The following is a 27684-nucleotide window of genomic DNA, read 5'->3' as shown; positions in this document are numbered from 1 at the left end:
TCTCACAGATAAAATTCATTACCTTTTAATGATTCATCCAAAAATATTTTAAGCTTCTTGTCACTTCCCAAAGACCATGGAGGATTCATGTGTTTTTTGCTGATGGTCTTTGGGGAATACCTGAGTCTATATGCAGACTCCCCAGACAATTTTAATTAGATGGAGTTCAGGGTCTATACATTACAGAAATATGCGATTCAGAAAATATAGTTAAAAAATTAAAATAGCTTGATTTTAACCCTGTGATATATCAGGAAAGAGCTAAGTGATTTTACTGTTTTTCTCAAAGTAAGTAAAAGGTAAAAAAAATGAAAATGTAATTTATAAAAAGATTGTAAATATAAATCAGAAAGTATAGTTTATTTAATGAACCTGAGGCAAATGAAGCTAGAATAAGTATAATAGTAAGGTGGTGGGGGCAAAGTCAACCTGTTTTTGAATTTTTGAGAATGGTCTGATAAAATTTTGCATTTATTTATTAAATATGAACACCAACAAGCAAGTTGGCATGCTGAGGAGAAAGAAGTGATACAAACACATGGCTGTAAAATTTCAGAACTGCTTACACACAGTAAGTGTATATAATAACTACTATTCATAAGACTTAAATATTTAATAACAAAATTAGAAACAGATTACTAGAAAAGAATTGCTCTATGCAACAAAACTCCCAAGTAAAATGTCCCTCTCTGGGGAGGATATGAGGTGGAGCACGTGTGGAGATGTGTTCAGCCCTGAGGCAGAGTGTTTGACATGCTTCTCCAACCAGATAGAGCCATGGCTATAGAGGGCTGTTTGAAATTTTCTGTTGGGTTTGTCTACCGTGGTTTTCCTTCAACCCACATATAATGAAGTATATTAGATAAAAAGTTGGGCAATGTTTTTTTTTTTTGAAAAATTTTTCATGAATTTGTACTGCTTTTAAAATTCTTACTAATACTTATTCTAAAATGAAATAAAAGCAACAAAACACAAAAGCAAACAAAAAATACCTTGTTTCCTCTTCAGTGATATCCCTTCATGTAATCAGTTAAAGAAAAAAAGTTTAGGAAGGTAAATGAAAATGTAAAATATTTAGACTCTAGATTTTTACCAAGAAAACTAAAAAAGCCTCAGCCTTCTAGACTTTCTCACTGGGCCCCTGACTTCATGACTCCCACTCTCCCCTCTGTTCCCCCATCAGGCTCCCTGGTCTCTGAAATACTGCTTCCAGACTCCTCTCTTTCCTTCTTCCACGCCCGCCTCTTTAATCCTCTGGGCACCAGCACTGTTATCAGTCCTTTAAATACTTATCTCACTTTCCCTCCTGAATCCCAGGAGGGATTGAGTACCTGCAGGTTTAACCCTCCTATTCAGTATTTGTCCAGAGGGCTCATTTGAAAGAGCTTGAAGCCTCACTTCCGGTGGGGTGACGCTCCTGAGAATCTCACCGACCTATCCGTGAAGAAGTTCCTTCTGCCTAATCCGTAAGCCTCGTCCAGCTTTGATTTTCAGCAATTACCTGCATTTTGGATGAAGAGAGTCCGAGAGGACCTGCTGGGCTGCCGCGGCGTCCCTTTCCGCAAAATACCTGCAGTTGGAGGGAAAGAAAACCACAGCTCTGTTCCTGCCTGATGCACTCATTTTCATGCAGCGTTGGGACGTTCTGCACTCCGAGTTTACCACTTGCTTCAGCTCTTCCAGAGGAGAGACAGCTTTTCATAACAGAATTTCCCAAATATAATGACAGTAGAGTAGGGTAGTTGTAAAACCCACTTAGATTTAGAAATGTATCTGGTAGGTTTGAAATTTGAGTTACGCTCATTGCCTTTCCCCAGGGAGCAAAGGATATTTGTAGTAAGAAGGGTTATGGACAAGGGGGGCGGAATGAAGCTCCTCAGTGGCCTGAAGGAAGGGACACGCGCAGAGGCTGCGACAGCCAAGGGGCCGAGAGAGGAAGAGAATAGAGGAGGTGAGAGACCATGTGTTTCAAGTGCATTCTTCTTGGAGGATAGTCACGGGGTATTTGAATTCTGGATGGATGGACAATATCTCATGGTGCTAAAAGCAAAATTCTGCCCTGGGGGCAAAGGGCAATGAAAGTTCCTAAAAATACACAAAGTGACATACCTTCTAAAACGCATCACAGAAAGTACTTAATAATGGCAGTAACAAAATAAAATGCTAGCGTATGTTGTGTAATATCATGTGTACGTATTTCCCACATAAATCGGAAGCCTGAAACAAGCTCTTGAATTTTCTCTCAGAAAAGTTCAAACCACAGTCAGCAGTTTTGATACATAGTTTCATTATTGATGAAATTGAGCCTTTTTTCATACTTTTGTTGGCCATCTACGTTTCCTGTTTTTTGGTCCAGCATATCTAAAGATGTCTTCAAACAACTAAGTAACCGTACAGATCGGGATCCTCTGTCACTTACGTGAGTGTCGGCCTTGGCTCGTCTTTTCACTTTGCTTATGGTGGCTTATCATACAGAGGTGTTTAATTTTATTTATTTATTTAAAAAATGTTTAATGGTTATTTATTTTTGAGAGACAGAGTGTGAGTGGGGGAGGGGCAGAGAGAGGGGGAGACACAGCATCCGAAGCAGGCTCCAGGCTCTGAGCTGTCAGCACGGAGCCTGACGCGGGGCTCGAACTTATGAACCATGAGACCATGACCTGAGCTGAAGTCAGACACTTAACCAGCTGAGCCACCCAGGCACCTCAGGCTTAGTTTCTTTTAAAAATACATTACTATCCTCACTAACAGGATGGTAGCAAAGGACAAAGAGCCAACAGGACTCCCTTTGGCTTGAAAAATGACTACATGTGACTTAATTTAAACATGAAAAAATGATGAGCACTATTATTTGAATTATAATAAACATATAAGAACCAGGAATTAAAAATGATACTTAAAAACCAAAGCAAAAAAAAATTTTTTTTGATCACTAACAAGGGAATTAGGGCACCAACTCCTTCCTCACTCTGAACATTGTCAATTAAATAGAAAAATTGAGCATCTGTCTTGCCTCTCTTTTAGAGAAACTAAATAACCATAGTTGATGAAGGAAACTGAGTCTTTACAGAATTCCAGCCAACAACTGTGGGAAGAATCACAGGATTGGAAAAGCACTTTTTACACAGTTAATTAACTGGTCCAGTGACTATCAGTGAAAGATGAGATGCTCAGATAAAGGGCTGATGGGGGGGACTTTACAATGGAGACATCAGGCTGTGATTCCTCTGATCCAACTCAGCACAGGCCTTTCCAGATACCTCCAGTTTCCAGGAAATACAGGCCACGGGTACCGGTGCAAACAGAAAATCCAGACCATGGGACATTTTAGAGGATAGCTGACCTGGAATCTTGCACAAGTCAGTGACCCTGGGGAGGGGCAAAAGGAAAAGGCACATGTGGAGACACATAATAACTAAGTGCGATGTGTATGGATCTCGTATGGAACCAGATTAGGAGAAAACAGCCATAAAAAGACATTTTTGGCTTTTTTGAGAGAGCTGGGAAATATGGACTGGGTACAGATGACACCAAGGAGTCCTTGTTAATATAAGGTTAATACGGGTTTTTTTAGAGCTGCATATTGAAATATGAGGGTGAAGTGACAGACGGTACAGGATTTTCATTAATGTGCTTCTGCCAAAAGAATGAGCATTGTGGGTATTTCAGACCCTGATTAGTACTGCACGTGGGCAGTGTAAGGGGTTCTCGAGTCTTCCGTGTGGTTTTGTACATACTTCAACTTTTCGTAAAATAAAATTAAAAATAAAAACATTTGAGATCCACTTATAAAACACAATAAAGTCTGCCAAAGGAAGATGGAAGCACCTCTTCGACGTTTAGGAACCTGAGTTGTCTGAGGACGTCAGTGTTTTCTTGGAGTTTTCTGTGTGGTGGCTTTTGGAACAAATAACTTTATCATTTGCATGTGACCACAACATCACTTTTTAAATTTTTTTTTTAATGTTTGTTTATTTTTGAGAGAGAGAGAGAGAGAGAGAGAGAGAGAGAGAGAGAGAGAGACAGGGCATGAGTGGGGGAGGGGCAGAGAGTGAGAGGGAGACACAGTATCCGAAACAGGCTCCAGGCTCTGAGCTGTCAGCACAGAGCCCGACGCGGGGCTCGAACTCACAGGCTGCGAGATCATGACCTGAGCCAAAGTCGGACACTCAACCGACTGAGCCACCCAGGTGCCCCAACATCACTTTTTAATACTTGACCCTTCTCCATTTACTTACTGCAAGTTGTATAGGCCCAGAAGTCCCATTCCTCGAAAATCTGTTTTAGGATCATCACCTTGGAAGCCAATTTCACACCATTGCTTAGAAATCCGAGATTCCAGTGGAGTATTAGGCTTCAAGAATTTCCATAACTGGAAGACAAGACAGAAAATTAGCCTGTTGATACAAACACACATCCTCTTTCCCATTGGCTCAGATTTTGTACTCGGTATCTGAAGAAGGAACTTTACAAAGCTGAATGTATGCAAATATGGTATAAAGGTTTCACCGTATTTCAGTTATCTGTGGCAGGAGTTCTCACAGTGGTCTGAAGGCCCCTGGGAGGGACTCCAAGATCTTCTGAAGGCGTCTGGGAAGTAAAGACCATGTCATAATAAAACCAAGAGGTTATTTGCCTTTTCCCTCTCTTATGAGTATATAGTGGAATTTTCCAGAGGCTACATGACATGTGATGATGTCATTACCCTGGTAGTTATGGAATGTGTCCATCTATATTTTAGCATTTTCCATCTTTCTGATTTAAATTTGTTTTAAAGTTTATTCATTTTTCAGAGAAAGCATGAGTGGGGGAGGGGCAGAGAGAGAGGGAGACACAGAACCCGAAGGAGGCTCCAGGCTCCGAGCTGTCGGCACAGAGCCTGACGCGGGGCTCAAACCCACAAACTGCGAGATCATGACCTGAGCTGAAGTCAGACACTTCACCAACTGAGCGACCCAGACACCCCTCTGATTTAATTTCTAATAAAAAATAGAACTATATAATCTCCCACAAAAGGTCCTCAAAAATATTTAAGAGAATGAAGGTAAAGGGCAAAAAGGGAAAACTTTGAGGCCATGTATTATTTAAATTATCAGAAAATTGCTATCTAACTCTATAGCAAAATTTTTCGTAGCATTATTAACAAAAAGAAAAGTGGGCTGACTTGAGTTTCATTTCTCACCTATAACAGAGGGGACAGTAAACTAAGTGTCATCTACTGGATGAAGGAAGATGAGTCATGTTCGTGAACAAACCTCAAAATATATGACCACTTTTCAGAGTTACCAAGGGGAATTTTGATTCCAGTTATATATTAATTGACAAATAGAAACTTTAAACATTATGCTCTTCTTAAACTGGTTCTATTTTTCTAGGTTTTCTTTTCTTTTTTTTTTTAATGTTTGTTTATTTTTGAGACAGAGAGAGAGCATGAATAGGGGAGGGGCAGAGAGAGAGGGAGACACAGAATCGGAAGCAGGCTCCAGGCTCTGAGCCATCAGCCCAGAGCCCCATGCGGGGCTCGAACTCACGGACCGCGAGATCGTGACCTGAGCTGAAGTCGGACGCTTAACCGACTGAGCCACCCAGGCGCCCCTCTAGGTTTTCTATAGAAAGATAGATTTAGCACATACTATTACTTGAGAAAGAGACCTACAGCCATATAAATGTATAATGCTCACACTATTAGTTCAAATACATAGAGATGGGCGTATAAGCAAATTTACTTTTTAGACTATTAATAATACTTTATATTTTATCTTTATTATGACAGGGACAAATACAAATGTAAAATTTTCATATTAGTATTTCAGACATAACTTTTAAAAAATGTTTTTTATTTTTTGAGAGAGCACGAGCAGGGGAGGGGCATGGAAAGAGGGTGACAGAGGATCCAAATTGGGCTCTGCACTGACAGGCTGACAGCTGATCTGACATGATCTGAGCTGAAGTCGGACACTCAACTGACTGAGCCACCCAGGCACCTCCATAATTCAACTTCGAAATAGTTTTTTTCTGTTACGTGGATTTTAAATCCTATAGAGAACAGTAATACACAAGCAGCTTCCTTTATTTTTTTTTATTTTTTATTTTTATTTATTTTTTAATTTTTTTAACGTTTATTTATTTTTGAGACAGAGAGAGACAGAGCATGAATAGGGGAGGGTCACAGAGAGAAGGAGACACAGAATCTGAAAGCAGGCTCCAGGCTCTGAGCTGTCAGCCCACAGCCCGATGCAGGGCTCGAACTCACGGACTGCAAGATCATGACCTGAGCTGAAGTCGGACGCCCAACCGACTGAGCCACCCAGGCGCCCCACAAGCAGCTTCCTTTATAGTAAATTGTCACGTATCTGACACAGGATAGAACATAATATTCAATGAAAGGAAACACTAACCAAAAAAGATACAATTCAAGGGATACATTATGTTAGTAGCACAACAGATGGATGCAGTCTGAACTATGAGAGGGGCTCCTGGGCGGCTCAGTGGGTTAAGTGTCTGACTCTTGATTTTGGCTCAGGTCATGATCTCAAGGTTTGTGAGATCCAGCCCCATGTTGGGCTTGGTGCTGAGCCTGGGGGCTGCTTGGGATTTTCTCTCTTTCCCTCACTCTCTACCCCCCGCCCCGCCAATAAATAAACATATAAAAAATAAATAAAGGTTGAGAGAAAAATTTCAGAGGAAAGAAAGTATATCTATCAGCCTTGAAAGCAAAGTAGCAAACATGAGCATAAGAAATCGTCTTATAACACCCGGATGAGAATTTGCCAGTGCTCTGCATTCATCAAGACAGAAAATGTTTGAGTTCAACAAGAGTCCTAAAAAATGAGAGAAAAGGTCTCTTTTTCCTCTAGGAACTGATTTGAGTGCTATCACAATGAAAAAAGCAAGAACAAAGGGGAACAGTTTGTAAAGCTCATCACATTCATTTGACTAATAATTGGAAGTAATCTCAGGGCCCTACACAGTTTAAAAATCTCTGGGTTCACTGAGTGAGTAGAGTGAAATGGCAAAAGCAAACATTTCATTTCTATAGGTAGGTGATAAACCTCATTCGCTGGGGGCAATACTTAGTTTAGGGGAGTAAGAAGTTTTAATAATAAAATGCTTAAAAAAGAAATTCCACTTTAATAATTTTATGTATCATGACAGATTGGACTAATGGCTAAAAAGTGTTCTTAATTATGTTCTTAATCCTATCTGCTTTAATAAGGGTCACTTTCTCAGAAAATGAAAAGTCGATTATGCTAAAGTACTTATATAAAGTGCTACCATGGGTATATTTCCTGTGAGAATACTTGAGCTACTGGGTTCTCTTCTGATAGACAGGCTATTCTCTGAAAAAGTAAGGGTAGGAGGCAGGCTGGCCCTGAAGGATGAGGTCATTTCTGGCATGTCGGGAGCTGACCAGAAATCCGAATGAAGGCAGTGGGCCTCTGACGAGGGGTGCCCTGAGGAACTCAGCCATCTAAACTGTGCTGTTGGGAGTGCAGTTACTACAAAGCCACTTGCCAGGGCAGGAGACCAGAGACAGAGAGGGTGATTCCTGTGCCAGATGACAAGTTGGGTGTGGAAGCTGCACTCTGAGTCACACCGTCCTCTGTCACGGCCCTGGCGCTGCTTAACTCTGTTCTCTTTGCACTGAGCCTTTGACACAAGCTTGTTTCAGCACTTTCTCCTTGTCTTAGGTCTGCTGCAGAACAGCAAGGCAGGGGTGCTTGTGGCTCAGTTTGTTAAGCATACAACTCTTGATTTCAGCTCAGGTCATGATCTCACGGTTCATGAGGTCGAGCCCTGCATTGGGCTCTGCACTGACAGCTTGGATTCTCTCTCTCTCTCTCTCTCTCTCAAAATATCTAGACACTTAAAAAAAAGAAGAGCAAGGACAAGGCCGTTTGTCTGTCCACCCATTCATTCGAGGAGAAGCTGCTTCTCACCAAGGCCACCATGGGATTATCTCTTCCCAACAAGAGAGGATCTTTCAATTCTAGGCTATATTTTTTTCTATTAGGTACATGAATCCACATAAAATTTTCCCTTTATTATTTATGTGGTTTAACAAATGTTTAATAGAAATGTCCATTTGAATAGCTCATATGGACAGTGCTGTGTGAACATAAGGTGATGTTTTTCATTTTCGTCTCAGCCAATGTTTAAATGATCCTAAAATCCAGATTTTTTTTATACTTTAAGACTCTGAGTATAAGCACTGATGATGGTCTCCCACGTTTATAAGTCAGAGCACTTAAACAATATGGCTAATCTATTACCAGAGCTTCTAAATCAGAGGTTGGCAAACTTTGTCTGTAAAGGGCCAGATATTAAATATTTTAGGCTTTGGTGGCCATATGGTCAGTCTCCAATTACTTCACTTTGCCATTGTCGTACAGAAGCAGCTACAGACCATACATACATCAATGAGTGGACATGTTCCAACAAAACTTTATTTACAAAGAAGGGTGGCAGCCACATTTGGCCCACAGGCTTTAGTTTGCTGACTCTTGCCCTAAAAGTTTTATGGAGTAGGTAACAAGGGTATTATTGTCCATTTTAAAGATAAAGACGCCAATATCAGGGAGTTAAACACAAACCATGGGCCAGCCTCTGGAAATACAAATGGGAACAAGACACGGGCTCTCCGTTGAGAGGCAGCGTGGAGCCCTTCCTTACCACGTGAGCTTGTGCAGTACTTAACTGCCCAGCCTCATTTTCCTCATCTGAAAATGGGGATAATGGCAGTATCTCACCACAAGGTTATTGTGACCATTAAATGAAATGATGTTGTAAAACATTTACTGTAAAGGTTAACATGTGCTAAACATTCACTGAATGTTTTATGATTACTGTTTTTATTATCATACTTGGAATGTGAATAAACCGAAGAAGAGAATAGAGATCGCGCTCCGAGGTGTTCCTGGGGAGACTGGAGAAGATTTCAAAATTGAATGGATAAGGATTTCTTTTTTTTACTTTATTTTTTTAAATTTTTTTTCAACGTTTTTTATTTATTTTTGGGACAGAGAGAGACAGAGCATGAACGGGGGAGGGGCAGAGAGAGAGGGAGACACAGAATCGGAAACAGGCTCCAGGCTCCGAGCCATCAGCCCAGAGCCCGACGCGGGGCTCGAACTCACGGACCGCGAGATCGTGACCCGGCTGAAGTCGGACGCCTAACCGACTGCGCCACCCAGGCGCCCCGAACGGATAAGGATTTCTAAAAAGAGCTGGCTTTTGTGGTGAGAATAGGTCATAGAGGGAACCGCATGAGCAGATGCCTGGGTGTATGGGATGGCATGGCCTGTTCTGGGTCAGCTGAATGACTGAGTGTGGTGGATACAGGAGATACAGCTTGGAGAAATAGACTGGAAAGGGTCCAGAATGCCACGTTAAGAAGCCTGGGCTTTGTTGTGGCAGACACAGGGAAGCTGAAGTTTTTAACCTAGCGAATAACATGACTAGACAATCCCTCCGGCAGTGTTTTAGAAGACGGAAGGGAGGAAGCTAACACTTAGTGGCAGAATTAAAAGGCTATTGTAACAACCCAAGCTGGAGATGATGCTGGAATAAGCTGGTGGGCATGGAAAACATTTAAGAGATATTTTGAGGGATCTGTCTGGATAGGGTTTAGTGATTTTTTGTAGATGCATAGTATGTCCCAAGTTCGCTTGCAAGCCACTTAAGCGTAAAAAAGGTGCCTTTCCTCAAAGTGCCTGGCACAATAGCGGACAGTCCTTGTTTTATAACTTACTGGCTGTGTGGATCAGAGTCTGGACTGAAATGCTTGTAGTCTGCTCAGCTGCAAAGTTACAAACCATCACCTTACCTCTTACAGCTGTGACAATAAAAAATAACACAGACAGAATCAAATCATGACCAGAGATGAAAGGTATGTCATAAAAGTTCTTGACTTTTAGTATCCAGTGAACCACAGTGATTCATGCATTCACCTGTATTTGTTGAAAACCTGCTATGTGCCAGCACACACACACGGTGCGGATCAGCTAAGACAGTACAGCAGGCACGCACACAACGGATCAGCTAACACAGAGCACCGCAGGCACCCAAATGTCTGAATCTGAAGGCATCACGGCACTCTAAGGAAACCTTCAGCTGCTTGTGGCCACTCTTAATTCCACCATCTTGTTTCTCTTTCATTCCCCTCTTGTTTCTCACCTTGAAGTCGTTTTAATTGAACTTGACTACTTCGATCGGAACATAGAATGGAAAAGGCAATAAAAGGAAATGAAGTTTATTTAGCCCAGTAGGTTAGGTAAATTTAAGCACAGCAGAAATGGAAGAAGAAAACTACTGCAAAGAATGAAGCTTCTTTTAGCCTTAGGGATTCACATCAGCTACAGCACAAATTAGCAGAGACCAGTGAGTCATCCGCTTACGCATTTACATACACAGAAACACGGCAGGATATGCATTCTTAAAATTACAGCTCCTAGTGACACGTTTCAATAAAGTTAAGGCAGCTAACCCAATGTTTTCTTCCAATTTCGTTAGCGTCTTTTTGTATCCTAGCAAAGACAAGGAAGCACTCCATCTTAAAAAGCATCTGTTTTCAGAAGTGAATTGAGAAAATATTTTAGATGAATAGTTCTGAAGGTTGGTCTGAATTTCTTAAGCTCCAGATTCAGTGTGGAGGTCAAGTTTTATTGGTATTTCATAACGCACCGTCAGATCATACGAGATTTTTAAGTGTTTACTTGGACAGCCAGAAATGTATATTGCTCTTCTAACAGTTCTAATAAACCAGGTATAAACCTTAACCTCCTCTTCTAATACTCCCCGAGTTACATGAATAAATAATCAGCAATAAGATCTTAGGTAATTTCCCAGGAGGGCTATTGCCAAAGCAGAAACCAACTTCATCTTCTTTGATGTCTGTTAAAAGTCATAAATGGAAATCCCCGGTCACTCTTGGACAAGTGCTGTTTCTCCTCCTGGCTTTCAATACAGCTAAACAGCCTAAACGTGAGCCAGATACAAGAGCTCAGAGAAATCACCTGTGATGTTCTCCGATTACCAAAAAAAAAAAAAAAAAAAAAAAAAGGACTTTACATTTAACTTCTCCCATGAGTTTTCTCAGGAAGAATTTGCCTCCCACATCTGAACCAGCAAGAAAAGTAGGCTTTACCAACCGGGCACAGTGCCCACGTCTCACTCGTCTTTGTACCCTCCCCGTCTGAGCAGCGTCTAGCACTTGGCAGGTGCTTGGTGGACATGAGCTGACCTAAGTGAAGGACTGAAATGTGTTCGAGGTCTAACCTTCAACAGCATTTCTTCATGTTGGGGGTTATCAGAATCGTATGGTTCTCTGCGCAGTTTTTCCACATCTGCAATAAGGTTTCTGTAGCCAACAATTTGCAGGAGGCAAGCCTGAAGAGAGATTCCCAGCCTAAGGTGTTCAAAAACAGAAGAAACACACGTGAGGAAAAACAAAACAGATATTTTAGCATTTGTTCACTGGTTGTGTGCGTAATAGGACTTTTCATAATATAAAATGGAGGAAATTTTCACATGGGGTGTATTTATTCATTTAGTTATTTTCTTCACATTTTTGTTTAAATTTTAGTTAGCATACAGTGCAGTATTGGTTTCAGGAGTAGAATCCAGTGACTGATCCCTTATATTCAACACCCGGTGCTCATCACAAGTGTCCTCCTCAGTGCCCATCACCCATCTAGCCCATCCCCCACCCACCTCCCTCCATCAACCCTCAGTCACACAGGATATATTTAATTGAAGCCCAGTTTTTCTTTCTTTCCTTCCTCCCTCCCTTCCTTTTTCCTTTCCTTTCCTTTCCTTTCCTTTCCTTTCCTTTCCTTTCCTTTCCTTTCCTTTCCTTTCCTTTCTTTTCTTTCTCTCTTTCTCTCTTTTTTCTTTCAACATAGAGCCATACTTAGTTTATTTAGAAAAATAAAGGAATGCAACATTTCCTGTGCTGGTCTCATAACCACTTCTTACTTGAGTAGAAGCACAGTTTCTTACCAAAGCTCCACATGGATAGACAGTTGAAGAACTTGGCTAAAAGTTTCGTCTCCTTCTGGCCAAGTTGCAACAATATGGTTTAAAAAACAAGGGAGTTCTTTTTGCAGGTGATTTAAGTAAGATGTAGAAAATATAAGTGATCATGAGTTCGTAGGGACCCATTAGCCCTGCCCCCCACCAGGCGGCTGTAACCAGAAGCACCTTACATGTGTGTGAGAGAGTGTCAGCCCTCAGTGGTGAGAAAATTCACAACAACAACACAAAACAACAAAAGCGCTTCTTCTTGGGAGCATCCCTGGCAGATGAGGCAAAGCCAAGAGGAAAAGCTGACTACAAAACTTCCCACTCCATTCTGACTCGCTCTTTGTCTGAAGCCTTTTTCTCTGAAACAAAATGTGCCTTCCTTATTACCAGGTGGTTCCAAGTTTGTTCTCTGAGGAGATTAATTTCCAACTCTCCCCTGCCACGACTGTTTAAGACAGCGATTCTCCCTTGTAGTCTGATCTTCAGTGCTAAAAAAAGGGCCCTATTCCTTCAGTTCCCTCTCATGGGACATGGTTTTCACATGTTTTACCATCTTGCACAGTCTTCTCTGAATGGATACTGTTTGAATAACGGCCCCCTTAAAACATATCACCCAGACAGAAAACAGTCCGGCAAGGGTGATACACAGAGGATCACTAGCTACTTTCTGTGATCACAACACAGCAGGTGAAACACCGTCTCCTTAAGTAGTCACAGAACAAATTTATCAAACAGGTGGCTAAATAGTCACCAAGATCCTTGTTCACATAAACAACTTTCGTGCAAATTATTCTCCCGTGCTTGTTTGATGGCATTTTTAAATCTAGAGGTAGGGTTTCACATTTATGCATTCCTGGTAAGTTTCTTTACGGTCATTCACTTTTGTGGCTCAAAGATTGTTTAACACTGGGAGCCACAGAGAATTTCACATCTTAGGATGGCATACCTATTCCATACTTAGAGTGCAGGGTCAGATAACCCAAATGTGAAACTTAAATAAAACTGTTCAGTGAAATGGCCATTATAATTATTCGTTACCACAGCGCCAAGAAAACCGAGTCAGATTTAAATTTAGGAAAAGGGCACAGTGGCACTGGTCACCTTGAGAATCAGCGTAGGCCTGAGAGGAGAGTTAATTTGGAGGAAGAAGCGAGAGAAGTAAAACGGGATGGAGCAAGAGGAGACGATTCCATGTTTACTGTAGTCATTTTTCATCTTGAAAAAAAAAATGTAATTAAAACCAAATGTGGTTAAAATTACAGAAGCAGCCCAAGGGTCCACCTGTAGATGAAGGGATAAAGAACATGTGGTATCCGGACAGTGGAGTATTACTCAGCCATAAAAGGGATGAGATCTTGCCATTTGCAACAACATGGATGCATCTACAGAGTATAATGCTAAGTGAAATAAGTCAGTCAGAGAGGGGCGCCTGGGTGGCTCAGTCGGTTAAGCGTCTGACTCTTGATCTCAGCTTGGGGCATGATCCCAGAGTTCATGGGATTGAGCCCGTGTCAGGCTCTGCGCTCAAAGTGTGGAGCCTTCTCGGGACTCCCTCTTCCTCTGCTCCTCCCCTGCTTTCTCTCTCTCAGAATAAACAAGCAAACTTTTTAAAAAGTCAGAGAAAGACAAACACCATATGGTTTCACTCATATATGGAATTTAAGAAACCAAACAAAGGGAAAAAATGAGACCAACCGAAAAAATGTACACCTGAAGCTGATAGGACATTGTATGTTAACTACCCTGGAATTAAAATCAAAAAAAGAAGTGCGGTTAAAAGAAGGAATGGCTTGACAGATTAGAAAATATTTCCCTCAGCCTTTTCTATTTCCTGATTTTTTCCAGAAATTGAATTTCTAAAAATCACATTTTGTCATGTCAGTGTAGAAAAAAAGCACTGAAGCCCACACTGAGATGTAAAAACACATGCTACCGCTTATGAGGGTCCCCCCCCAAAAAGGAAATCACAAGAATAGAGGGCAAGGAAATGCTTCTTGAATGAAACATAACTTTCACAGAAGAGACAGAGAAGATCTGCTATTAAATCTAACCCAGTCTCCAAATATGATTGTGAGTCTCATATCCCTCATGCCCAACCGCACTCTTAAATTTTTGGTTCAACTTCGTTTAATAATGAATTGCCTTCTTATTACCTTCCCAAAGAAATAAAATATGTGTCAGAGGTTTCAAAAAGACATTTGCCGTATGATTAAATCACCCTTCATGACTGAATAAGGAACAGACACCCAATTAGCTGAAGTGTCTGCGGAAGGATGCTCTGGAGACCATGTGGAGATGGAATTTTGTGATGAGCCCCCATTAGTCCCCAGAATCCCTCCAAGAGACAGCCCTATACGGAGCGCACTCTGACGTTCCCTTCAACCACAGCTCCCCGTCTTTAGCAATTAGAAGCCTTTCTCAGCGATAACATGCGAAGTTCCCGCCTGTCACATCCGAAAGACAGGTTGATTGTTACCTACCTAAACTGTCTCTAAATATACCTGCACCAGAACTCATTCTGCCCAACATCCTTAGCCCAAAATTTCACCGAGAAACTCCTGTACCCGATGGAAAATATAAAGCTAATTTTAAACATCACGTACGATGCCAAATGCATTTTAATATTTCCAAGATAAGATGACTGAATCACAAAGTTCTAAAGGCTTCATATAAAAACCGTCTATCCCTCCCACACACGCCAGTCTCCTTGACAAGCATTAAGACCCGTCGCCAACATTATCAGCCTGTCATAAACTGGAGGAATATTTTTGATGGAGCAGATCCACTTAGGCACATTTACAAGGTGAACATTTACTGTTCATGTAAAATAGGCGTCGCCCGAGCGACTGCTGCTAAATGGGCTCCCCGGATTTCACCTTCTGATAGTAGGGCATCCATCAGATTTCTCACATTCATGGCATCTCAGAAGCCTACGCATAAATCATGACAAAAGTACAGAGTTGCTGCTGTTTACAAATATGAAAAAGGCACCTTTTCCCCTTATTTTTCATCTGAAAGTCAGAAACATTGCAGATGATTGTGGGGGTGGGGGCACAGAGAGGGAGAGCATGCCAGCGAGCTCAGCTCTACAGAAGTGCTAAATGCATGCCCTGCGCTCTGTGTTTACATCATAAATACATTCTTACTGTGGATTTATGTCGGGGTTAATTTTTTTCAGTTCCATGATGTCTTCTATAGTTTTTTCAATAGCATCAGGGTGAACACTCACGGAAGTCTGCAGCAGCTGGAAAAACACGTTTCAGTCAGTTCCCTTGTCACGAGCATCAGTGGCTTAAGTGGGGTCTCTTTAGATGGGGGCTTCAAGTATTTGCTTAGAACTTCTAAATGAGACTAAGCTAGAACTAAGCTAAAAGCAAAAATTGATTTAGTGTTTGAATTCTAGAAAATTAGACATTTTCACAATAGGGGGAGTGCAATTTTCCTGATTAAGATAATTAACATAAAGCAGAAATACGTAAGTTTTTTGTCCTATTTACTTTTTTTCAAGATCCTTATATTGAAACATAGCTTATTTTTCTGACCCAGTGTATATGGTTTCCATTGTTAATGGGCAGTATGCCTATGAGTGAGTGAAGCACATAGTCTTAAGGATATCAAATTAAATAATAATACTCAAGAATCTTGAAAAAAAACCCCAGATTTTTCTCTTTTATGTGGATGCTTAACTGTATGCTGTGATAGCTAGCATAGTGGCTTCTCTGATTTTCTTGGGAAATTTTGAGTATAAAATTAAGTGATTTGGGGCATCTGGGTTGCTCAGTCAGTTAACATTCCGACTCTTGATTTCGGCTCAGTCATGATCTCATGTTTCATGAGTTCAAGCCCCACATCAGGCTCTGTGCTGATGGTGCGGAGCCTGCTTGGGATTCTGTCTCTCCCTCTTGCTTTGCCTCTCCCCTGCTCACGCTCACCCTACCTCTCTCTCAAAAAATAAACTTTTTAAAAAAGTTTTTTTTAAAAAAAGTTTTTTAAAAAAGTACTTTTTAAAAAAGTTTTTTTTTAAAGTTTTTTAAAAAAGTTCTTTTTAAAAAAAGAGGACGAATTCAACAATGAAGTAATAATGCATCATAAATCTGCCTAGAAATTCACATTTGGTGGCTGCTCTCGTGTCATCAAGAGTATAATGGCTTGTAATGAGCGAACCAATCTTTTTTCTCAGTTTGCATTGCCATTGGTATATATTTGTTTGTTAAAACGTTTACTTTTTGATGATGGAGGTAAGCCTCCAAGTGAAAAGTTGTTGAAAGATACAGAAACGGTTTCACTTACCTTACTTTTTGAATCCCTCAGTGATGTTTCTGTAGAAGTGACAATAAAAAAGCCATGAAAAAATGACCATTTACAAGGGGCTTAAAATTACTAAAAACAGGGGTACCTGGGTGGCTCGGTCACTTAAGTGTCTAACTCTTCATTTTGGCTCAGGTCATGGTCTCATGGTCATGAGAGTGAGCCCCGTAACGAGCTCTGTGCTGGGCACGGAGCCTGCTTGGGATTCTCTCTCTCCCCCTCTCCCTCTGTCCCTCCCCTGTGCGTGTGTGTGCGCTCTCCCTCTCTCTCTCCCTCTCTATCAGAAGAAATTACCATACACAAATATAACGTGCTGCACCCACAATCCCATCAAGCTTACATTTTGCTCACTTCTTTGTTTCATACTTACCGATTTTCATGGTTCTAGAAGCCCCAGGCTTGGTACTGTAACAGATCCGTTGCAGTTCACATCTTCCAGTCAGCTTCCTCATTACAAATTTTAGGCAGCGCCACAAAAATTTACAGTAAAAATACAGGCACACCTGGAACAACATTCTGCCAAAGACAAAAGACAGCACCCTTCCAATAGAACTCTGGAAGAGAATGGAAAGCGGCCACCACCAGCAGGAAAAGCCCAGAAAAAAATCAACCATTAGACTTCTGGGTTTGCAGTCATATTCATTTCCCTGCTCCCGTGTTATTGTACTTGGCACAGCTACAAAACCCATTTTTGGGAGGGAAGTCCACTGTCTGTGAGGATGCACTTACTATGACTGCAGGCAACTCTAGAAGGCCCTATATTCTGGTTGAATTTGATATTCCAAACACCGAGGGGGACACACAGCCAAGAATACTTTCTTTTCTTACCTTTGCCTAAAAACCTCATGAAAATGAATCAGTACCATGTAAACAGTACGTCTGTGTTTTGGAGTTGCCTCTCCCGTAGCCACGGGGAAGAACGAGCCATGGCTGAACTCGCCTCCTGCCGCTTGTAGACAGCCCCTCAGCTGGCCCTGCTCCAGGTGCAGCCCCTCCTTAGTGCCTGCTTTGACCCTTCCCTCGCTCTCATTCTTTCCCCCGCCTGTCTGCTTTCCATTAGGCGCCGTTGTCCCCCTTGAGGACTCGGTTGTGTGCCACCTGTCTTCTCTGCTGCCGCTTCTCGCACTTGTCAGAAGGCAAGTTCATTGAACAAGTAGGGTGACCTTCAGTTCGTCAACCTTCTCTGATTTAAACCTTCCCCTGACTCCCCCTTTGACAAGCTTGTTCTTGGCTCCTGTTAAACAAAGTTTGCCTTAGAGCAGCCCAGTAATTCCTCAACAAACCAGGAAGCATCTAGTCACCAATCATGTCCTTACATCTCTGGCACATGTGGACTTGTGTTTTATGCTGACTTTTATTTTTAACTTTTTTAAATGTTTATTTTTTGACACAGAGAGTGAGAGTGAGACAGAGTGTGAATAGTGTAGGGGCAGAGAGAGAGGGAGACAGAATCCGAAGCAGGCTCCAGGCTCTGAGCTGTCACCACAGAGCCTCATGTGGGGCTCGAACTCACGAACCACGAGATCATGACCTGAGATGGAGCTGGACGTTTTAACCAGCTGAGCCACCCAGGCGCCCCTTATTTTATTTTTAATACGTGAATATCTACTACTTCATGACACTGTTTAGAGTCTCAACATGACTCAAGCTACAGAGGTAAAGAGGACTTCTCGTCCAGGAACTTATATTCAATCTATGTCTGCATACCGTGCATTCCTAGGAGGCAGAATTATTTATAGAACTTCCTGTCAGTGTCATTTCTAAAAGATGTTTCTTTTTCTCAAATGTTCACTGATTCCCTCCAGCCCTACCCTAAGGTGATCCAGGGTCACGCAGGTGAATGAGAGTTGTTAACTAGTAGCCTTAGTGATGTGATCCATCCGTGAATATGAACCGTCACCTTGATTGTGTTCCTTTGCTTAATTGCTCTGGCTCTAATGTCTTGAACAGCCTGTGTTAAAAATAAAAATTCTAGTAGGCTAATGTGTACAAGAGCTTGGAATCTGTATCATATAGATGCATAGGGAATGGAGGAAACAGTAAGTAACCAAACTGCTACAGTAAGACAACACAATGGAATCCTTTGTAGGTAATGGAATTATGTTCTAGGATATCAAATAACGTGAGAAAATGTCATGATATGCTTACAAATAGGAAAAATTAGGAAGAGACATACATGAAATGATCGACTTTATGTTTTAGAAAACTCTAATGCTGGGGTACCTGGGTGGCTCGGTCAGTTAAGTGTCTGACTCTTGATCTCGGCTCAGGTCATGATCTCATGGTTTGGGAGTTCTAGCCCTGTATTACTGGGCTCTGTGTTGATCCCAAGCCTGCTTGGGATTCTGTCTCTCCTTCTCTCTGCCCCTCTCCTGCTTGTGCTCTCTCTCAAATAAATAAACTTTAAAAAGTCAAAAAAAAAAAAATGGAAACTGTTAAAAAAAATCTAATGGTGATGTCTGAACAAGGAGAAAAAGACACTGGATAGACACAGATGTTAACAGTGGTATTAATGGGTAAAGGAATTATGAGTACTTTTGACTTTCGATTTTCACTAAGTATATTTTCATTTTTTGTATCAGTACATTTTATTTTATTTAATAAAAAAGGCTATAACAATTAAAATGTATAAATGATCACCAAAAGCCATTACAAGAGTGTATATAAGATTTCTACGTGAAGTCAGTTAGCTTGTGCTGAAAGATAAAAAAAATGGATTTACTACCTTTTAAAGTCTGAAATTCAGCTGTTTTAGTCACATACATCCTAAGATCTATTATGATTTAAAAAAAAAAAGGTAACCTAAATATAACTTTAGTGGAACATCTTAATTAGATGCATGAGAAATTTTATGAAACTTGAGCTTTCTCTCGGAAAAAAAAATTTCTGTTTTTCCAACTACTAGATAGCTATGCCAGCAGAGAGGATTGAGCAGTATCTTTGTTAGCTGGTGATGGGCCAGCTGGTATTGCTGTTACTGGTGGGCTTTATTCCTGTGACGAAGTCGAGGATAAAAGCTTCCCGTGACCGGTCCTTCTGGGGCCCAGGGAGCTTGCTTACAGCACGTGGGCCGGCTCCTCAGATGAAGCCTCGTAGTCCTCGAGCCAGGACTCCATGACAGTCAGGTTCTTGGGGACAAAGGGTTCTGATCAGTCAGGGGTACCTTTGTATTTACTCTGCTTAGGGTACGAGGCACCAGACCATTTTATAGCTCAAATTAAACTAGAAAGTTTCCCTCATACAACGTCTCCATCAGATCCATACAGAGACGTGGCTTGAGGCCTAGCCGTGTCCTCGGAGAGGCAGGAGGTGTCCACGTGGACAGTGGCATCTAGCCCATCTGTAATTTCTCCCGCTGCCTCCTTGCCCATGAGAAGAAAACGCCTGGGGAACTGTTTTGCATTAAGACAGTCTTACATAAAAGGAGAGAAAAGACATCATGTTCTGTTTGCTCTGATCTTTTCTGTTTCCAGCTCCCCTGAGGCTCACACTGTCAAAGACAGGGAGACCCGTCGTAGTTGGAGAGCTCCAGCGACGGGCTGGCGATGCTGCCTCATGTATCAGGGCTCGGCACTCTCTGGGGTCTGTCACATCCCTCTCACGCAGCCACACAACCAGTGTCACAAGTTGTGAAAGAGAAATGCCCACTTCCATCACGGAGTGAAATTTATACACTGCTTCTTTACCTTTTTGTAATTTCTAGGCCAGGAGTCCTGATAATTATATTATTTATTAAGAATATATTTTAGCTCTTTTCCTAATGGGCCCAGACACCCACAAGTATCTCATTAAAAGGCCAGCTTGCTGTGCTAGCACTGTATATTTTCTTGCTCTGCTACCTACATACTGTATATTTTTTCAAGCCAGATCATTAGATCAAACAGTATTTTGACAGATATAATGTATTTTGTAATTAGATCATAAACCTAAGGCAGAGATTTCAGAGATGGAAATGCCAGTGGTGCCTTTTACTTTGGAAGCCTCGTTTTGATGGCAGACACCACATCCAGCTTGTTTCTGCGAGAAAGGACCAGATCAGCAAAGCTTCCGTAGGATGACTGTTCTTCACCATCAGCTGTTGTCAGGGGCTCACTTTTTAAACCTATTTTTGGACCTACTGAAGTCCCTAAATCATAAAGTTGATGAAAAAACTCCTGACGGTCCAGGGAGAATAAACATAATTAAATATTTTGGGAGAATGTTCATAAGTTCATTTGGCATGTGTACCCTGAAAAGGAAGAAGTTAAGAAATGCATCCTTAAATGCTTTTTAAGTCCACCAGTGGCTGGTTTAGGAGAAAAGAAAGGAAGTTCTCTTCCTACTCTTCGAATGAGAATTACAGCCACACCCTCTCCACCATCCGAACTCTATATTCAGGGGCTTTATAATTCTGCTTGTTTTTTTTTTCCCTCCTGGCCTAAATCATCAAAATGAGAAGCTTAATTTTAGGTAGGGGAGTCTTTCGCTTTTTTTCTTCATAACGCTAGACTTTGTTTTCTTACTTGTGATGGAAGATTCTCAACTTACTACTGAAAGGATCTACTACCTTTTGTAGGAACAGCCACAAAATTCTCAAGACTACTGGAAGAAAATCCAGATTAAAACTAGCTCCTGTTTTAATAGCCACATGCATAGACAGCAGTTTTTGTGTTTGATCCCGTTGTTTCTTTTTTTAATCACAGCATTTTGAGAGTGTTCCAGAAGGACTTACTGTGGCTTCCTAACTAACATCAATGTGTTGCACAAGCACTGGGAAAAGCTGATTTAATAATAAGAACTCCTTACACATGTTTCATTTCCAATATTTTCTATTACAACCATTTATTAGTATGCTCTAGAGTGACGTTTATGGTTGAGGTCACAGCGGTGTTTTTCCACAAGCCAATTATGGCCGCTTTTATTATTTCACATTCATTCCCTAGCTTGAACCAGAATAGCCATCCAAAGTAAGTTATTCAAAATGGATCATATCTCTAACACCAGATAAAAGAGAGCTCCTGTCTTGTGGTGCTTTGTTAGAGGAATGCACTCAGCAGGGATGGGACCATTGAAGCAGGACAATCACCTAGAACCACGGAGCTCCGGCCTGCGGGCTGAGGGGGTGCGGGTACCTGTGGTGCAACACTACGCCATCATCTTAAGTTTGTGACTGACGTCTTCTTTTGGAATAATAAGAGAAAAGTGGCTTATTTTGAACAGTTTCAATGAGTTTGCTAATGAAAGTTAATTCTTGCTTGAAGAAATCCTGTAATAAATAAGAAGTACACTACTGGTGAGGAAGGACACATAAAATAATCACAGTTCTTGATTCAAACCATAGTTGCCTAAACAAAACACTTTTCATCTGAACGGCCATAGAGAACAACAAACCGCTCAATGTTTCCAACATTTCATTCATTTTCTAAAACGATGTTTGAAAAATTTTAGAAAAGGGGCGCCTGGGTGGCTCAGTCGGTTAAGCATCCGACTTCGGCTCAGTTCATAATCCCACAGTCCGTGAGTTCGAGCCCTGCGTCGGGCTCTGTGCTGACAGCTCGGAACCTGGAGCCTGTTTCAGATTCTGTGTCTCCCTGTCTCTGACCCTCCCTTGTTCATGCTCTGTCTCTCTCTGTCTCAAAAATAAATAAACATTAAAAAAAAAAGAAAAATTTTAGAAAAAAAAATTCTATTGAGGTTCCTAACTAGGGCTACTGGCAATCAATTGGGAATTAACTTGTCAATAGGGGTTTGGCCTAGTAAATGGGCCCCTCTCTACAATGAGCTTCCTAGTAGCAAGAGAAACTGGAGTAGACTTGATGCATGAACTGGTAATAGTAAATCACAAAGAAACTATTTGTGGGCCCTTAGAAGAACAAGAATAATTCCCCGCCTTGAACAGCGGTGAGACCCAGTGCTCCGTCTGGGAGGTGGGTCCCCTGGTCTTTTCCATCATTATTTATCTGAAGAGATAACACTGCCTTTGAAAAGTAGTGGGTATAAACTTATCATGGATTGGCACTATTTCAAATTCTATTGCTACAGCAAAGGGCACTGTTTTTACTTTCCAGGGAAATTTTATCTGAGGGCGTAGAGACCAAGAGCGGACGGAGGGATAACTAAAACAATAAATACTGGGGCGCCTGGGTGGCTCAGTCGATTAAGCGGCCGACTTCGGCTCAGGTCACGATCTCGCGGTTTGTGAGTTCGAGCCCCGCATCGGGCTCTGTGCTGACGGCTGGGAGCCTGAAGCCTGCTTCGGATTCTGTGTCTCCCTCTCTCTCTGCCCCTCCCCCGCTTATGCTCTGTCTCTCTCTGTCTCAAAAATAAATATTTAAAAAAATGAAAACAATAAATAATGGCTTATCCTTTTTTCATTTCAAAGAAAAGGAGGCATGGGCTTATCTTGATTTATTGATGACTCACTACTCTATAAAAATTTGATGCTTAAATACATACATTTTATAAAACTTATTTTTTTTATAAAACTTATTTTTAAGATTCAGATTTTTTGTTTTTCTGTTTGGAGAATACTTATATTGACTTATTTGTAAGGCAATCAACAAACACATTATACTTTGACATTTAAAAAGCATTTTTAAAAAGAAACTAAAAAGACTACTTAAACATAATCTCAAATATAAACTTTTATTGTAGATAAAAATATTTTAAAGAGAACGAAAAGTAAATCTATTAATAAAAGAAAGTCATCATCCATAATAGGCCTCAAAATGTTCTAGAGGGGAGAAGGAGTGGGCCTGTTACTGTTATGGATTCACTGCATAAGAGAATTTTTAAAAATGTGTAGTAACTGTCAGGAGCAGGGTAGAGGATGTTCTCAGTATTATGAATAAATTAATTTCTGTTGAGTTAAAGACCTAGAGTAGTTGCAGGAAAGAGATTGGACATGAATTGGTGGGGGGAAAATGACAGATGGTCACTGAAAGGTAGTTTACAGATACAAAACGAGAAGACAGGCTGTGCAGGACAGGACAGGGCGTGGGGGCTGGCACAGGGCGTGGCAGGGGGAAGAAGGGAATGTGAGTCAAGAGCTTAGTTTCACTGCAAATCACATGCCATCCCTGTCCACAAAGAACTTCCAGTCTGGTAAGGAAAATGACCGTAAAAACAAGAACAGTGTGACAGTCCTCTCCAAGAAATCGCCCAGAGTGTTAGTTAGGCAAAGGAGAGAAAGTACCTTCCTCTGAGACTGGATGGGGAAAGCCCACCCCCGCTGACCTGATCATCCTAATAAGGAGGCAAAAACAATGGGGAACATGAGGGCGCCCCCCCCCCCCTTCGGAACAAAAGACAAACATACAAGAGTGAAGGAAGTGAAATTCAAACTGACACTGAGTATCCCTGGCCTCATGCTCTGGAGGACGAGCTTCATGAAAGTGAAGTGGCCCAAGGGGTGGCCTTGAAAATCTCACCCACAGGAAACTGCCTAGAACACCTTTCAGGCTAGCATATTTCAACAAGGGTGTGGAAACAGTTTGTTGTTGCTGTTTTGTTTTAGCACAGGGAACAAAATAATTTAAAATATGTGTGTGTGTAGGTGCACATGTGTGTGTTCTTGTGTGTGCACGTCATATGCGTGCATGCATATTTATGTACATACATATATGGTAACACGCATGCGTGTCGGCGATCACAGTCCTTCTTACTTGTGACTTCTGTGTCCATGGGCCTAGCACATTCTCCCTAGCAAGTGGTAGGTTCCTTTAGAGCAGAGGCCACCTCGTGTTTCCTGTCATATCCCCCACAATGCCTCACCACAGGCACACATGAGGACTCTGCAGAAATGATGAGAAACAGCTTTGAGGTCAGGCGGGCCTCGTTCAAATATCTGTGTGCCCCTGGATGAGGTACTTCACCTTGCGAAGCCTTCTTGCCCTGCTCTGTACTATGGGATAGCGATTCGTACTTTATTACAATTGTAATAAAGAGAAAGTAAGAATTAAAAATGTGGTACAGTACTGGAATTATTAGCAGTATGTGCTCACTAAATGAATCAGTGGACAGATACTAATCAAGTGTGAATGACTTAAAAAACCAATTTACAGTATTTTTTGCTAATTGGGAGCCTTAATTTACCTAATGACGGCAGCAAAATACTCTTTGTTCCCCTCAGTTGCTTTACAGTCAGGACTTGGGTGTAACTTTGTTTTATTTCTCAAAAGTTCTCCCAAGAAGGTGGGAGTGTGACAAATACATTCCCTGTCTTCTGCCCAAGGAAGGAAGGTACGCAGTGAAGTCCACAGCCAAGAAAGTGAGACCCTGAGGCTGGGATAGTTGGAAGCAATCATTTATATGGGGTGACTTAAAAGATTCCCTTGGGGCGCCTGGGTGGCTCAGCATCTGACTCTTGATTTCGGCTTAGGTCATGATCCCACAGTTGCTGAGATTGAGCACCACATTGGGCTCTGTGCTGGCAGCATGGAGCCTGCTTGGGATTCTCTCTCTTCCTCTCTCTCTGCCCCTCCTCCCCTCAAAATAAATAAACTTAAAAGATTCGCTTTATTAGAAAATTTCAAAATTAATACTGTTCTGATTACTGTAAAAAACATAATTTCAGTAAGCCATCCCTGTTAATAAAATATGTAAACTAAACCCTAAGCCTCAGTTCTGTTTGGGGCTCAAAAAGTGCCCCCTCTTTTTCTGATCACACATAAACACACTTTCTTCTCCCTTTTATCTTTGTATTTTTTTAATGCAGACCATGGCTAAAAGTCACTGAGTGACCACGGGCTACTTATCCGTTATCCTGTATCTACTCTTACTTTAATTTAAAATACACCCTTCAGCTTGCTATACTAATCCTGGAGCATTTATTTCTAACATATAATATTTTTTTAATCAAATATTTTCTCCACTCTGTATTGCTCTAAGTGGTACACCATTAATAGGTCCGATTGCAGCAGTGAGCTAGAAAGAGCGGAGTTGGGTACCATGTAACTTATATGTGGATTAAAATCCATTTTTTCCACAGCTCGGTTGAAGATTAACCTCGTTTCTTCTGGAGCTATAGCTGAAGTGTTTCATTCTAGAACAACTCAGAGGTTGACAGGTTCACCACTCTGTGGGCTTTTAAATAATGCTGGATTCTTCTCAGAATCAGTTCCTTATTCTGCATAATGTATTGCTGAGCTCAGGAATAAATGCCTAATTTGTTCAGGCTATGCTTACATAACCTCTTTGGTTCAAGTGAAAAGATTGTCAAAATTGCCCCACGTCTGTGGGAAGGGACTACAGTGGGGAGAAAAGGCAATCTAAATGACCCGATAGGGTTTGCAATTCAGGGTTATTACTCCTTGCCCTGTTGCCCTTCCAGATTCCATAAACACCAACGTATAATGAATACACACACATTATAACTTACTAAGAAGCATTAAAAACACAAACGAAGGTCAAAAGCAACGATCAACTAAGGACAGCAGTGATCGAGTTTCCTTTTATGACTTCAAAACCAAAGGTCAATGAAAATCCTCAAGTTTCTTTCTTGATACGTAATCTGTTACCCTAGCTTCAGTGTCATATAAATAATTGATATCAAGTAATATGTATAAAATATGTGTCCCGTTAAAAGAGAAGAATTTAGATCAGAACACCTAAGTGACTGGGACATGCCAGTTCTGTTATTCTTGGCACTGGCCTGTGTGAAGTGACAGCAGATTCTTACCACGCCACATCTCAATCTCAAACACAAAGTAATTGTAAGATACTCCAGTCTCTCCTAAACCCAGTGTTGCAGCTGTTCAGCTTAAGAGAAAACAGAAACAAGTGCTGCCATTTCTCCCGAAATGGCTGGTTTTGAGGCTGCTCAAGTTTTTCTAAAGTAAGAGCCTGAAGAGGAAATCCTACTAGTACTGTAAGTCTTGCCACAGACGTCATCACTATCATCTCCCCCTTTTCAAAAGGAGCTCCTGACCTCTCAGCTCCGTGTAACCCGAAAGCTTTCTACAACGAGAAGACACCATGTTTACATTCAGGAGGGATTCCTAAATACCAATTTTTCGTGAATGTGTAAACAGGTGGGTTAATTCCCATGGCAACCAAAACCATGTCAGGTCAGTGCTCTGCTGGCCAATGTCCTAGTGCTTTTCCAAGTACTGTCCTTTTGCACAGCTGAGATACACAGGCTGAGGACTATTCTGTACAGTCAGTCGAAACCTAATGCCTGTAAACGGTTTAATAGTGACCTCCTGAGAGCTTTCATACTTCTAAGACCCCACCAAAACAGTGAGTTGCACACAAAGGGATGTAGGTGTTCCAGACACAGTGATGCAACCAAAATCAGTGAGGAAAAGAAAATCGTAAATGGCAGCCACTGAAAGAAACCATTTTCTCAAAGAATTAAGCCCACCAGGGGCCAGTATGTGTAATAGAGGTAGCCCATCTTGGGGAAAAGAAACTCAATCTTCTGGAAAGTGTGTACTGCTTTCTAACTTTGGGGGCCAGAATAACTTTGGAGACTATTTTGTCATATTTTAATAAGATGTAACATTTCTCTGGGAATTTCATTAGATTGTGAATGGCAGTTAAATACTCGTAAAAATAATTATAATCATAGGTCCAGACAAATGGCTTTCAAAACAAAACAGTATCACCTGACAACGCACCAGCATATATGTTACTCTATACAGCACAATCTTGAGGGAACCAATGGTTAATGTAGATTTCAGAGGCATCAGGAGTCAGGAGGAACAAAAGCTTAGAATATTTTTTTTTTTTTAATCAAAAAGGAACATTTGAAAATGCCCGCATGGATGGCCAGCCAACCAAAATTTAAATTAAGGGATATTTAAAATTACTTTTTCTCAGGAAAATAATTCTATACAAATTATATTGATTACTTGGCTACTAATCCCTCAAACCTCATCCTAAATGCTTTAGAGACACATGGCATCCAGGTTGTCCAAAGCACACCTGCCCCAGGCTTTGACGCCTGTGCTGCCTTACAGTCTTGTGTCCCGTCCTGCTGCTAAGTGCTCCGTTGTATCTGTTTGCAGACGGGGTAGCAGAGGAACCTGCGACCAAATTATTCTTAGCCAAAATACAATACTGTTTGATGCAATCCTAAGAGACCTGGATATAGGATCACAAATGGTGAACAGGAATATTATCCTAATTGGGAAGGAAGTTTCTCCATTTTAGAGAGCTCAACCAGGGAACCATAAATACTTACCGCAGGAAGTGCTTCATTGTGCCGGTTTTGATGAGGTGTTATCCACACTGTCCCCAAGGAGCTGCTTCCAAATTTGCCTTTGTCAGCGTAAGTGTCAGCTGTGGGAACAAATTTAATATATTTACTATTAATGGAGCTGGAAATCCCAAACCTGAGATTTCTGCTTACCATAGTAAGCAGACAGAAAG

The 27684-nt window shown here is 41.3% G+C and overlaps 1 protein-coding gene across 1 annotated transcript in view; it reads right to left on the bottom strand.

Moving 5' to 3' along the window:
• ELMOD1 (ELMO domain containing 1) overlaps positions 1-27684 on the bottom strand; it is a 65708-nt gene that overhangs the window by 11955 nt on the left and 26069 nt on the right. The window contains exons 2-9 of the mRNA XM_042906324.1: positions 27497-27594; positions 16703-16848; positions 16315-16343; positions 15171-15268; positions 11278-11407; positions 4239-4372; positions 1502-1570; positions 993-1016 (exon numbers count right to left, since the gene is read on the bottom strand). Coding sequence (XP_042762258.1) covers positions 993-1016; positions 1502-1570; positions 4239-4372; positions 11278-11407; positions 15171-15268; positions 16315-16343; positions 16703-16848; positions 27497-27513 — 647 coding nt within the window. The 5' untranslated portion in view covers positions 27514-27594. The remainder of the gene's footprint in view (positions 1-992; positions 1017-1501; positions 1571-4238; positions 4373-11277; positions 11408-15170; positions 15269-16314; positions 16344-16702; positions 16849-27496; positions 27595-27684) is intronic.

The sequence above is a fragment of the Panthera leo genome, chromosome D1 (genome assembly GCF_018350215.1).
Source record: "Panthera leo isolate Ple1 chromosome D1, P.leo_Ple1_pat1.1, whole genome shotgun sequence".
NCBI classification, from domain to species: domain Eukaryota; kingdom Metazoa; phylum Chordata; class Mammalia; order Carnivora; family Felidae; genus Panthera; species Panthera leo.
Note: the sequence above shows the minus strand (reverse complement) of the source record. Positions and strands in the feature narration are given on the sequence as shown.